The sequence below is a fragment of the Rhinopithecus bieti genome, unplaced genomic scaffold (assembly GCF_001698545.2).
Source record: "Rhinopithecus bieti isolate Rb0 unplaced genomic scaffold, ASM169854v2 scaffold_11964, whole genome shotgun sequence".
Classification (NCBI taxonomy): domain Eukaryota; kingdom Metazoa; phylum Chordata; class Mammalia; order Primates; family Cercopithecidae; genus Rhinopithecus; species Rhinopithecus bieti.
In genome coordinates this window covers 606,330-619,116 of record NW_016807677.1, presented here as the reverse complement: position 1 = coordinate 619,116, position 12,787 = coordinate 606,330, and the positions used below count along the sequence as shown (strand labels likewise).

Here is a 12,787-nt window from a genome sequence, read left to right as displayed (position 1 = left end):
TCTGTCACTGCATCCCATCTACTTTCCCAATCCCTTCATTATTACTTGAATGTCCTGCCATTTCCCACATGTACTGTGTCCTTTCAAGTCACTGAGCCTCTCTTTGAACAGCTCTCTGTCTGAAAGGCTCTCCCCACCTCTAACAATCCTGCCTGGGTTGTTCCCCACCACACCACATCCCCAACATTCACACACCTTCAAATTCCAGCTCAAATATCGGCGCCCTTTGTGGTGCCTTCCCAAATTCCCTGATGCGGTTCATCGCCCTTTCTCCTCCTAACACTAGGTACATAATCCTGCACAGGCACAGATGCCATCGATTGCACCTAGTTACAAAGGCTATTCCTCTATCAAATGTTAGCACCTTCAGGGCAAAAATTCAGAGCGAGGAGAGCAGGCAGAGAGACACTGAGAGAAACAGGCGGACAGGTCACCAGAAATTCTAGTATAGGAACAAAGCATGCTTATAAATCACCCACTTTATTCCTATCACCTTTTTTATAGTACATTCAATACTCTTAACTCCCCTACACTCCTATCTTTCCATTGCACCCTTTCAGGAAAAGCTCAGCTCTAGATGACCACAACTAGACTGGGCTAGTATACCCTGAACAAGAAAAATCACACAACTGGACAATTACCATAAGAAATGTGTTAATGTCACCCACAGCTGAGTCCTCGACGAGGCCTGGCAAACCTTTAACTGGCCTTGGTTAGCTTCCCATTCCATGATTCCTCAAGCCCTTGTCATTCTTCCTCAGTCCTCCATGCAACCTCCAAACCCCTCATTCTCAGAAGAAAATGTTACCTCTTACATCGTCATGAAACTTGAGGCCTTATAAACGACCCAGGCACACACATTCCTGCATCTGCTCCCATCCTTACTTCCAACTGAAAGGATGTGGTGTCCCTTTTCCTACGCAAGGCCAGATCCTCTGCTCTGCCTGGATTCATCCCCTCTATTCCCTGCTTTAGCAGAAAAACCCTCTTTAGGCCAGGCATCGTGGTTCACACCTATAATCCCAGCACTTTGGGAGGCCGAGGCAGGCGGATCATATGAGGCCAGGAGTTCAAGAGCAGCCTGGGCAACACAGCGAAACCCTGTCTCTACTAAAAATACAAAAGAAATTAGCCGGGCATGGTGGCACACGCTTGTAGTCCCAGCTACTCAGGAAGCTGAGGCAGGAGAATCGCTTGAAACTGGGAGGCAGAGATTGCAGTGAGATGAGATCACACCACTGCACTCCAGCCTGGGTGACTGAGCAAGACTCTGTCTCAAAAAAAAAAAAAAAAACTCTTTCTACTGCCTTCAACCCCTCCCCTTCAGCCTCTAAATACACAGGTTTCTCCCATCCTTAAAAACAAATAGCAATTTTAAAAAATCTTTCCTTAACACTGTAATATTACTCTAGTTACCAACTACTGCCCTTTCTCTCACTTCTAAGCCAAGTTTGTGAAAGAGTGGCCTATACTTGAGGTCTCCATTTCCTCCTTCCCATTCACTTATGGACTTTATGGTACAACTGAACTCCACTACCACTTGTGGTAAAAGGCATCATATATCTTTAAATTGTAAAATCCAAGGGATAAAAACTACAGTAGACACTTTTCTATCCTTATTTTACTGGATCCTTTACCAGTGACTAATGAACTTCTCTATCCCAAAGCTTGCATGTCAATTATCTCATTCATTCACTCATTCTTCAAACATACATTTATTGAGCATTTGTTTTGTGCCACCCTCTGGGTTTGGAATTAAATGCAAGCAAAATAAATACACTCCCTTGTATACTTGAAACACAGTAGAAGTTTGATACATTCATTAACTAATCATGAAGACAAATGCATAATTACAAACTTGGATAACTACTATAAAGGAAGGGAAAAGAAAGTGGCTACAGGTACGGCCCCTGTTACGTTGGGGGAGAGGAGAGTGGTTAATGAAAGCTTCCCTGAAAGTTACTCTTGAGCTAAGATCTGAAGGAAGAGGTAACAAGGTGAGGAGAGGGAGGGCATTCCAGGCAGAGGACACAGCACATGCAAAGGTCCTTCACCAGGAAGGAGCTTAGTCAGTCAAGGGGCTGAAAAGGAGTGTGACTGCAACACAAAAAATACGAAAGGAAGAGAAAAGAGAATGAGATGTGGTTGGGAAATAAACAGAAACCAGACCGGGCAGGACCTTAGGGATTTGGGTCCTTATCCTTAGAGTAATAGGAAGCCATGGAAAGTACTTAACTGTGGGACTGAACAAGAAGAGACCTGATGAAATTTGCATTCTTAAAAGATCACTTTAGAGAAGACACTTACTTACAAGGAATCAAGAGTGAATATGGGGAAATTGAGCACGTTGGGAGGCCCAGGCGGGTGGATCACCTGAGGTCAAGAGTTCGAGACCAGCACGGCCAACATGGTGAAACCCCGTCTCTACTAAAAATGCAAAAATTAGCCAGGCGTGGCGGTGGGAGGTGGAGGTTGCACTGAGCCGAGATCACACCACTGCACTCCAGCCTGGGTGATAGAGCGAGACTTCGTCTCTTAAAGAAAAAAAAAATTGTGAATGAGTGAATATGGGGAAATTACTGAGGAGGTTACTATGGTAGTCAAGTAAGAAAGAAGGGAAGTTTGAACTAAGTATGGCTGTGGAATATTAGGGAAAGGGAGATATGAAGGATGACTCCCAGGTTTCTGACTTCCTGATGCCATTCACTGAGAAGGGAAGACTAGAAAAGTACTAGGCTTGGCAGGGGAACAGGAGTTTGATTCTGGATGCATTTAAGGTGCCGCTGAGATACCCAAGGGATAATGTCAAGGGAGTGGTTGGTTTAGGGCAAAGGTCAGCAAATTATGGCCCACGAGCTAAATGGAAGCAAATGGATCTAGTAGAAAGGGAACAAACTAAAAATAACCAGCAACTGACCTGACTGCCAGCTCTGGGTGTGACCAGATTGGCCTAAATCAATTATGGCATCCAATGGTCTTTTGGTAAACAGCTAAAAAAAAATTTACAATGTCTTTTAAAATAAACTTTTATTAGAACACAGCCATGTTCATTTGTTGATGTATTTATCTGTGGCTGCATTTTTTGCAGAATTGAATAGTTGCCACCAGAGACCATGTAGCCCACAAAGTCTAAAATACTCTCTGGCCCTTTACAGAAAATGTTTGTCAACCCTTGGTTTAGAACAAAGAGACATGGATTACAATTTAAAATCAGAATCTCTTTAGTTTCCCTCCAACCAACTCCACCACTGATTGTGTTACACATAAACACACACAGGTACTCACTCACTCTCTCTCTGTCTCCCCACATCTCTGACAGTATGTATCAAATATCTAAGGCTGTTATTTTCTTATCCATCCTTTAAACACTGGTGTTCCTTAGAGATCTAGCCTGAATATATAGTCATTCAACATATTCTCCTTGGACAATCCTATTCACTTGTAGATTTAACAACCACTAATAGGATAATGATTTCCCAATCTATATTACTAGCCATGACCTGCCTCTGAGTGTTCAAGTGTTACCGGATATACTCTCTTGAATATCACCACCACACGACCTCAAATCGAATGTAGTAAACATTTGTTTGTTGCCAGCTCAACATCCATTTCCCCTGATCTCCTAATAATATCCCTTTTTTTTTTTTTTTTTTGATACCTACCTTTTCCCACATAGCCTATCATAGCCTATGAGCTAGGAGGAAGATGACACTATCCGTCAGGATCCAGGCAGGAAACGGAAGGCACAATCAGTTGAGGTTGTGAAAAGTGTATGGGCCACTTTTCTTTTTTCTTTTCTTTTTTTTCAAGACAGGGTCTCACTCTATTGCCCAGGCTACAGTGCAGTGGCGAGATCTCAGTTCATTGCAACCTCTGCCTCCCAGGTTCAAGTGATCCCCCACTTCAGCCTCCCAAATAGCTGAGACCACAGGTGTGCCACCACACCTGGCTAATTTTTTGTATTTTTGGTAGAGACGGGGTTTCGCCATGGTTGCCTGGGCTGGACTCAAACTCCCGAGCTCAGGCAATCCTCCCACCTCAACCTCCCAAAGTGTTGGGATTACAGGCATGAGCCACCATGCTCAGCCTAGGTCACTTTTCGAAGGGACTTTTCCCAAGGTTAAGGAAGCTGACAACAGCACAAAGCCTTTACCATCCCCAGGTCTGAAGGGCAAAGGGAGGAAATGGTGTTACTAGATCCTGATAAGAGTGGGAGCTGTGGGCTACCTGACGGTGGCTGTTGTTAGAGGGATACAGGCACTGTGGATCATGGCACCAAGAGAGGGAGGGAGCAGGAAATAAATATCCTGATCTTCTCTCTCCTGCCCTCCAATCTCCTGCCAAAACCTCCCACTGGCCAAATCTAACTGGAAACCAGAGGAAGAGAGCCTGAATGATGTACTCTATACAGTCAGCTTTCCAAAGAGTAGAGTAGAGCAGAGAATGAGTCTGGTGGGAGGGGAGAAAACTAAAAGTAAACAGTAACTGACTTTACTGCCAGCTGAGGCTGACTCGGATTTACTTAAACCAATCATTACATCTAGTGGTGTACTGGTAAACAGCAAAACATTTTTATAAAAAATAAAAAGCGCCAGATACATAGGGTTGGACAATTTCTGTGGTGCAAACACTCCTATCATGGTCAATTTCAAGCTACACATGTTAAGTCCCTAATGCTGACATAGGAAGACATGTATTAATATTTAATTGGCTCTTAAGAGCCAATTAAGTATTAATATACCCCAATCATATCGTCCCAATCACAAAGATAGGTTTTGGGTCAATATGTGATCTAAGTTAATCCAATCAAAGTGAGTTTCAGAAAACCTGCTTTGAAAGTTATTTAATGCCCTCCACCCCATGTCCGCGTTGTTTATTTTTTGTTTTTTTGAGATGGGGTCTCGCTATGTTGCCCAGGCTGATCTTGAATTCCTGGGCTCAAGTGATCCTTCCATCTTGGCCTCGCAAAGTGCCAAGATTACAGTCATGAGCCACCATGACCAGTCCTCCATGCCTTGTTTATGCTCCTCTCTACGTCTAAAATTTTCTTCACTCCCTATCTCTAACAAACTTATTCCTCTTTCAAGATTTAACTTCACCTCCAGGAAACCTTTCCTTTATTCTCATGCCAGATCAAAGCATCTCTTCTCCATCCTCATGGTTTCTAATGCATTTATTTCTTAGTATCAGACTCCAAAATCATCTATTGACTTATGTCTTCTCCAGTAGATCCTGAGCCCATCAAAACAGAGCCTAGCGTACTATGGATGTCTAGTAATATTTATTCAACTAGACCAAACCAACAACGGTTTTCTTTTCTTTTTTTTTTTTTGAGACAGAGTCACTCTGTCCCCCAGGCTGGAGTGCAGTGGCGCAATCCTGGCTCACTGCATCCTCCACCTCCCGGGTTCAAATGATTCTTCTGTATTTTTAGTAGAGACAGGGTTTCACCATATTGGCCAGGATGGTCTCGAACTCCTGACCTCGTGATCCGCCCGCCTCGGCCTGCCAAAGTGCTGGGATTACAGGCATGAGCCACCGCGCCCAGCGTACTTTCCTTTTTATAAAACAAAAATTATTACAAAATAAGCATTAAAATTACACATTCTGGTTACTATAGTAAATTTTGGTTACTAAACCAAATTTTGTTTGCAAATTATAGTAAGTACACCATCAATAAACCCACCTACCTACCAATTTTTTCCTTGTTAATATATCTGAACTCCATATTTATGAGCATGATTTTGCCACAAAGTTATCAACATTTAAAGTCACTTTGTTGAAATCTAAATACTGGATATGTGGGGTCTTAATTGTATAGTTAAAGAAAAATAAGAAAAGTAATAGTTTATCCATGGATGAACTAAAATTCAGGGCTGGTGAAAAAAATCAACTCCAAATGATGATAATTTTGTACAGTCCTACATAAAACTCCGAGAACTAGAAGAAATTATTACCTTTTTTCTTTTCTTGATTTTTTTTGGTTCTAATTCACTTGTTTATTTTGGGAAAGGAAGACTTTGGTATGGAGCAAAGAAATATCAAAACTACTTTAAATGGAATAAAACCAACTTTATTCTTTTTTTCCCCCGTACTGGTAGATAAAGCAAACTTTATAAGTGGACTGTTGAAAGAAAAGTGCCTTTTAAGAGTGTTTACTTTCCCAGTGTCTTTCCAAGTTTAAGATACAGAAGCATTTGTTCAAAGGACAGAAAACATCTAAAAGTTTAGGCTCAAGATCAATCTTTACAGACTGATATTTTCAGTTTTTTGTTTGTTTGTTTTTTGAGACAGAGTCTCACTCTGTCACCCAGGCTGGAGTGCAGTGGGGTGATCTCAGCTCACTGCATCCATGGATGAACTAAACTATTCTATACTGTTAGACATCAGGGTGTTGACTCCTTTTTGGGGAGAAAGGATAATGACAGGAAAGAAGTACAAAAGAAGGCTTTTGGAATGCAAGAAACATTCTATATATCCTGATTTGGGTGCTAGTTACCCATGTGTGTTCAGTTTCTGAAAATTCATTGAGCTGTATACACTTACGACGTGTACTTTTTTCTACATATATTATACTGAAATTAAAAAATGATTTAAAACCAATGGATGTAAGATAGTTTGTCTCTTCCACTCATAAAAAAAAAAAATACTAATCCCACATTAATTCACTCAGAAATGTCCATCCCAGGCCTAATGCCCTTATCTCTTCATCTGAGCAGAAAAGCATTCTTGCCAGGTAAAAACAGCCAACTATAGAAATATTCATAATAATTAACAAAACTGTTTAGTCTGGGGAAAATAAGAAAATCATATTTTAACATAAGTAATTTTACACATGAAAGAATTAAATGTGTCAATAAAGCCCCCAATCTTGTATGCCCCATTTTCTAAAATATAAATCTACTGATATTTTATTCATATTGTACACTTAAGTAAAAAAGAGAAAAGTTTAAGAACCCTAGGTCCCCTGGTCTACCATTTCTAAATACTTAGATAACTGATATAGCAGGACCAGACTTATAACTTAAGGAGAATTCAAATAATCTAATAATTTAAGTGGCCTTATTTTTGAAAACAAAAGGCAAATAAACACTGACATGAAACCAAACTCTACCACATAAGATTTAAAAGACCAAACACATGGATGAACCTTGAAAACATGCAAAATGAAAAAAGCCAGTCACCAACTCTACCACATAAGATTTATTTATTTATTTTTTTTTTGAGACGGAGTCTGGCTCTGTCTCCCAGGCTGGAGTGCAGTGGCTGGATCTCAGCTCACTGCAAGCTCCGCCTCCCAGGTTTACACCATTCTCCTGCCTCAGCCTCCTGAGTAGCTGGGACTACAGGCGCCCACCACCTCGCCCGGCTAGTTTTTTGTATTTTCGTAGAGACGGGGTTTCACCGTGTTAGCCAGGATGGTCTCGATCTCCTGACCTCGTGATCCACCCGTCTCGGCCTCCCAAAGTGCCGGGATTACAGGCTTGAGCCACCGAGCCCGGCCAACCACATAAGATGTAAAAGACCAAACAAATGGGTGAACCTTGAAAACATGCAAAGTGAAAAAAGCCAGTCACCAAAAGCACACATTGTGTAATTCCATTTACTTTATTTATTTTTTTAAGGCAGGGTCTCACTCCATCACTCACGCTGGAGTGCAGTGGTGCAATCCCAGATCACTGCAACTCCCACCTCCCACGTTCAAGTGATTCTTCTGCTTCAGCCTCCCAAGAACTGGGATAACAGGGGCATGCCACCACACTCAGCTAATTTATTTTTTTTTTGGTAGAGACGGGGTTTTACCATGTTGGCCAGGCTGGTCTCAAACTTCTGACCTCAAATGATCCACACACCTTGGCCTCCCAAAGTGCTAGGATTACAGACATTATTCTATTTATATGAAATGTCCAGAATAGGCAAATCAATAGACACAAAAAAATAGACTGGTGGTTGCCAGGGGCAGAGAGAAATGGGGAATGAGATGTGATTGTTAAAGGGTATCAGGTTTCTCTTTGGGGTGATGAAAATGTTCTAAAATTGATCATAGTAATGATTGCATAACTGTGAATATACTAAAAACCATTCAATTATGCCCCTTAAGAGAGTAAATTGTATGGCATGTGAATAATATGATAAACCAGTTGTTTCTTTTTTGTTTTTGTTTTTTGAGACGGAGTTTCACTCTTGTCGCCCAGGCTAGAGTGCAATGGTGAGATCTCAGCTCACTGCAACCTCTGCCTCCTGGGTTCAAGCGATTCTCCTGTCTCGGCCTCCCGAGTAGCTGGGATTACAGGCGCCCGCCACCACGCCTAGCTAATTTTTTTTTTTATTTTTTAGTAGAGACGGAGTTTCACCATGTTGGTCAGGCTGGTCTTGAACTCCTGACATCAGGTGATCCAGCTGCCTCAGTCTCCCAAAGTGCTGGGATTACAGGCAAGAGCCATACACCCTACCACCAGTTATTTTTTAAAAGGCAAAATATCTATTCCACAAGTACACAGAGATTGTAAAATCAACTTTTAATGTTTCATTGAATTATATGATCTGCTGGACTTGACACATGCTCTTCAAAGCAAAATGACATTAGATTTAAGAAAACACCATTTCTAGATTTTTTTTCTCAATAAGACAATATTTGAGTATTTCTTGTGTGTGTGTGTGTGTGTGTGTGTGTGAAAGCTAGAGAGAGAGAGTGGACTGGATGTATTAGGAGTGACAGTAGGCCAGCCTAAATACCACATGGCAAAGTAATTTAGCTAAAAAAACTGGAGACTTATGATGACACAGGCAGCTGGGAGGGATCACGGGGTGTGCTGGCAACATGAATATTAGTCACCAGTTAAAATAAAAACTTTCCAGCCTTATCTGCTAAGATTTAGGACACCTGAAGTCTTTACATTATTTATATTTATATAATATTAAATATCTCTTTCAGAAATCCCCATTACCCTCAAGGAAATTTTATAAAGCTAGCAATTCACTCTAATGCTAGATATACTAATATTTTATTTCCCAGGAAGACACACATACATAAAATCCAGGAAATAGTTGTACCTTAAAATGAAGGTAATTACGTTGAACTGACATTTATGCAATTTGAAAATTATATGAAAGCAAAACTCACCTAAATTTTAAGATGTGAATGTCAGTGTGAATACCCTACTTCTGATACTACTTAATAGATTAAATTTTAACAGAATTAAATGCTCTTTCTTGTATTAAAAAAGTTATTAAAATGCTAAAGTAGTTGATTTTCATCAATATGCTTCTCTATAATGAATCACATCACATCTCTTCTGTGACTAACAAATATTTCATTTTACAGACCACAATAATCACCTACAAAAATAAAATTACCAACTGTCATGATTTTGTTACCCAAAACTACTGGGACAAACTACTGAATGCTAGAACTGTCATTTTTCTAATCAGGGTATACAGCGCCCAAACCACAGCAGTCAACCTCATCACAAAATAACACCAGGTGCTCCCAAAGCCAGAGCGCTTTGTGGTTCCATCAAGTATGCCATCACCAAACTACAATGACAGGTCACGCAAGGTGGAAAAGCTCCCAAGGCTCAGCCAAGGACTGACAAAATACCAACTACCCTCAACGGTGCGGTGATGACATCGTCCCAACGTCCGGCTCCCTCCTTCCCTCCCAGAGCTATGCCGGGGCTTTTCGGAGACCCTCCCCACCCGGAACCGGAAAAGCGACCATCTTCCCTAACCCCTCAAGCCGGAAGTGGAGCGTAGCCAGCCGGAGCACTCACCCTGGAAAAACAGGACGCCCAGCAGAGGAAAGAGAGCGTAGCCACGGCCTCCTGCTGCTCCGCTCTGCTGCATCCCGGCAGCTCTCCAGATGCTTGCACACCTTGTTTACAGCTCCCAGTAACGACACAGGTAACGCCGGAAGTGACGTCAGGGCAGGGGGCCGAGAGACAACTTAAATGGCGATCCGAAGTTACCATAGGAACCTGGCTTCTTTCCAGAACCACACCTGGTTTCACTGAAGAGCGATTCATTAACTTTCAGGCGGGAGCTAATTGCTTGAAAATGAAGTAGGCTACAGGCTTTAAATATTTACAAGTTTGTTTTTGTGGAATTCTGCAGAACTAAATAATTTTGATGCTTTGCATATCAGACATCGTTTTTTACGTCTCGAGATTTAGTTGAAGGTTCTCAGAATACACTCCCGTAAATGTAGAGTTCAGAAACACCTGGGAGATCATACAGCATAGATAAATATATATTAGGCGCTTGTAGTGATATGTGCCACAAGCCTCATTGGTTGTTGTCCTTTTTAGGGTAGCTATCACAGCATCCAAAATTAGGGGTTTATTAAATTACTTTTGGCAGTGGCAATGATGATCAAATCATTACAGTCTGTATTAGAGGAAAAGGAGAACTGGGATTTGTGTGTCTTTGGTTGGAAAAGTAAGAAAGTTATGTTATCACAGTACTTGAAGTGAGATGGCGTCACATACTTCTGAAAAAGAGATGGTACAGTAAGTACACTGTTGTAATAATCAGTAAGCCTCTTCCCTGGAAACAGCCACGTGTCAATGAAAGCAGGAGGAGAATAAAAGTATGCTTTCGCTTTGGGAAAGAATAAGTTTCCATTTTTCAGTTTTCATTCCTTTACTAGACTTGAAAGCCAGTAGTTTTCCCTATTAAAAATGTAATGCAAAGTACTAAATATAATCTTTGATACTTTTCTTTGAAAGAACGCTCAAACTAAGTCGTATTGTTATGCCCAATTCCCAGCTATCCAAAGCAATGTGAAAATTCTGTGGAAATCTGTATACTTCTGTTTACCCAGTAGAAACTAATTGTATCCATTATTGACTTGCAGGTTGTCTCTACTAAGAAAACTTTTCAGTAAAGATAAAATATATATCCATCTGTTTTCCCTGCGGTGTAGAACTTTTAGATATGTATATACACAAATTATATAATTGATAATTCTTTATTACTAAAGGTTTATTTACATAGTGTTTAAGGCATAATAAAAAATAAATTACAATACACAAGTGCTCTTTAGGAAGGAGACACTAAACAACAGGCCCATATTACCCCTTGACTATTTAGCCAAGATATAAGCTGCAAATTTTGCTGAAAAAACTGTCCATACATTTTTAACTACTTCTTCATTATTCTTATGGACCATCATCTAGGACATCTGTTTGAAGAAATATCCAGTTATAATATTTTCAAAGGTTAGAATTGTGAAGAAAAAATATAAAATGTGTTTAAAGGATATATAGCCTTCAGATGTAATTTACAGTTTTAAAATTGCACTTTAAAACTTTGCTTTTTTAGACAGTATAAAAGGCAGAATGAAACAGATATGTAATGAATTTCAGAATTGAGGTTCATATGTAAATCAAACAATTTTTTAAAAAATAGTATTGGAAAAATATCAAGGTCCATACATTTAAATACAGATAATGTTTGAAAATTCCAGTTTGTTAAAAGAAATAACATCTGCAGCCCAGTCAATTAAAAACTGAAAATATCAGTCTGTAAACATTGATCTTGAGCCTAAACTTTTAGATGTTTTCTGTCCTTTGAACAAATACTTCTGTATCTTAGGCTTAGAAAAGACACTGGGAAACTAAACACTTTTAAAAGGCACTTTTCTTTCAATAGCCCACTTATAAAGTTTGCTTTATCTATCAGTATAGGGGAAAGAAAGAATAAATTTTTTTTTTTCCATTTAAAGTAGTTTTGGTATTTCTGTGCTCCATATCAAAGCCTTCCTCCCCCAAAATAAACAAATGAATTAGAATTTTTTAAAAAAAAGTTAACAATTTCTTCTAGTTCTCAGTTTTATATAAAACTGTACAAAATTATCATCATTTAGAGTTGATTTTTTTCACCAGCCCTGAATTTTCAAACTTGCAATACACTGTTTCACAATATTTTTATTAAACTGCTTAATGATTCCAGTCTGCAAATGAGCATATAGGCTTTGCTCTGTTATTATAGATCATTGAAATGGGGGGCAACGTAGTAAGCTAAACAGTCCATCACTGCTCATGAAAGACCCGCATTGTTGATTATTTTTCCCAGCACAGAAGAAAAGTGACAGGTGATTCATCCTGCAATGGCATCTACCAATCTTTTCATATCTATGCAACCTTTTGTAGTTACTGTGTGATTTAGCGTTGTGCTTTTGTAAATCTTGGATTAATTAACAAAACAACAACAAAAATCTATCACCTAGAATATTGAAAGAAATTCAATAAAACAAGATGTGTCTCCTAGTTCAGGAGAGACATAAAAATCAAAATATTATTTAACAGTTTGAATTTACGATTTACTGTTAGTCAAAAACACCGAGGAGGCTTAGCTCACCTTTTAATTGAGAATATAGGAAGGAAAGAGAGTAAACACATTAACTTTAGTAGCAGAAGTGCTGCTAGAAGAAATACATGAAAGGAAATATAATAGACAAATTGGCTTTTATCCCCTTTGATACCAATATATGTGTATACAAGTCATAACACTATAAGTAGTGTCTTAAGGGCAAAAATGGAGCTTCTTGTTTATAAAACCTAATAAGCACTTGAAAACATTTACACTCTGAAATTAAATAAGACCTTAATAATGAGGCTGTGTATGACTGGTGATATGGAAGAGCACTGTGCTGTCTCCAGAGGGATGTTGCTTGTATATGCGGTAGAACTGGTTGGAAAACAGGTCACAACTGGAAAAGCCAAAGAAAAGTTTCCATTAACTTCAAGAAATACTAGGGTTCTTGTTCTTGGAAATCATCAGCTTC

At 39.6% G+C, this 12,787-nt stretch overlaps 2 protein-coding genes across 3 annotated transcripts in view; both read right to left on the bottom strand.

Annotated features, from left to right (window-relative positions):
• The window catches only part of MPZL3 (myelin protein zero like 3), a 25,226-nt gene extending 15,306 nt beyond the window's left edge, over nucleotides 1-9,920 (bottom strand). Inside the window, exon 1 of the mRNA XM_017883069.1 lies at nucleotides 9,774-9,920. Within this exon, the coding sequence (XP_017738558.1) occupies nucleotides 9,774-9,846 (73 nt within the window). The 5' untranslated portion in view covers nucleotides 9,847-9,920. The remainder of the gene's footprint in view (nucleotides 1-9,773) is intronic.
• The window catches only part of MPZL2 (myelin protein zero like 2), a 39,484-nt gene that overhangs the window by 15,302 nt on the left and 11,395 nt on the right, over nucleotides 1-12,787 (bottom strand). The window contains exon 6 of one of the 2 annotated variants that reach the window (XM_017883071.1): nucleotides 9,774-12,787. The gene's annotated coding sequence lies outside the window, so the exon portion shown is untranslated. The remainder of the gene's footprint in view (nucleotides 1-9,773) is intronic. The other variant, XM_017883072.1, reaches the window with a different exon arrangement.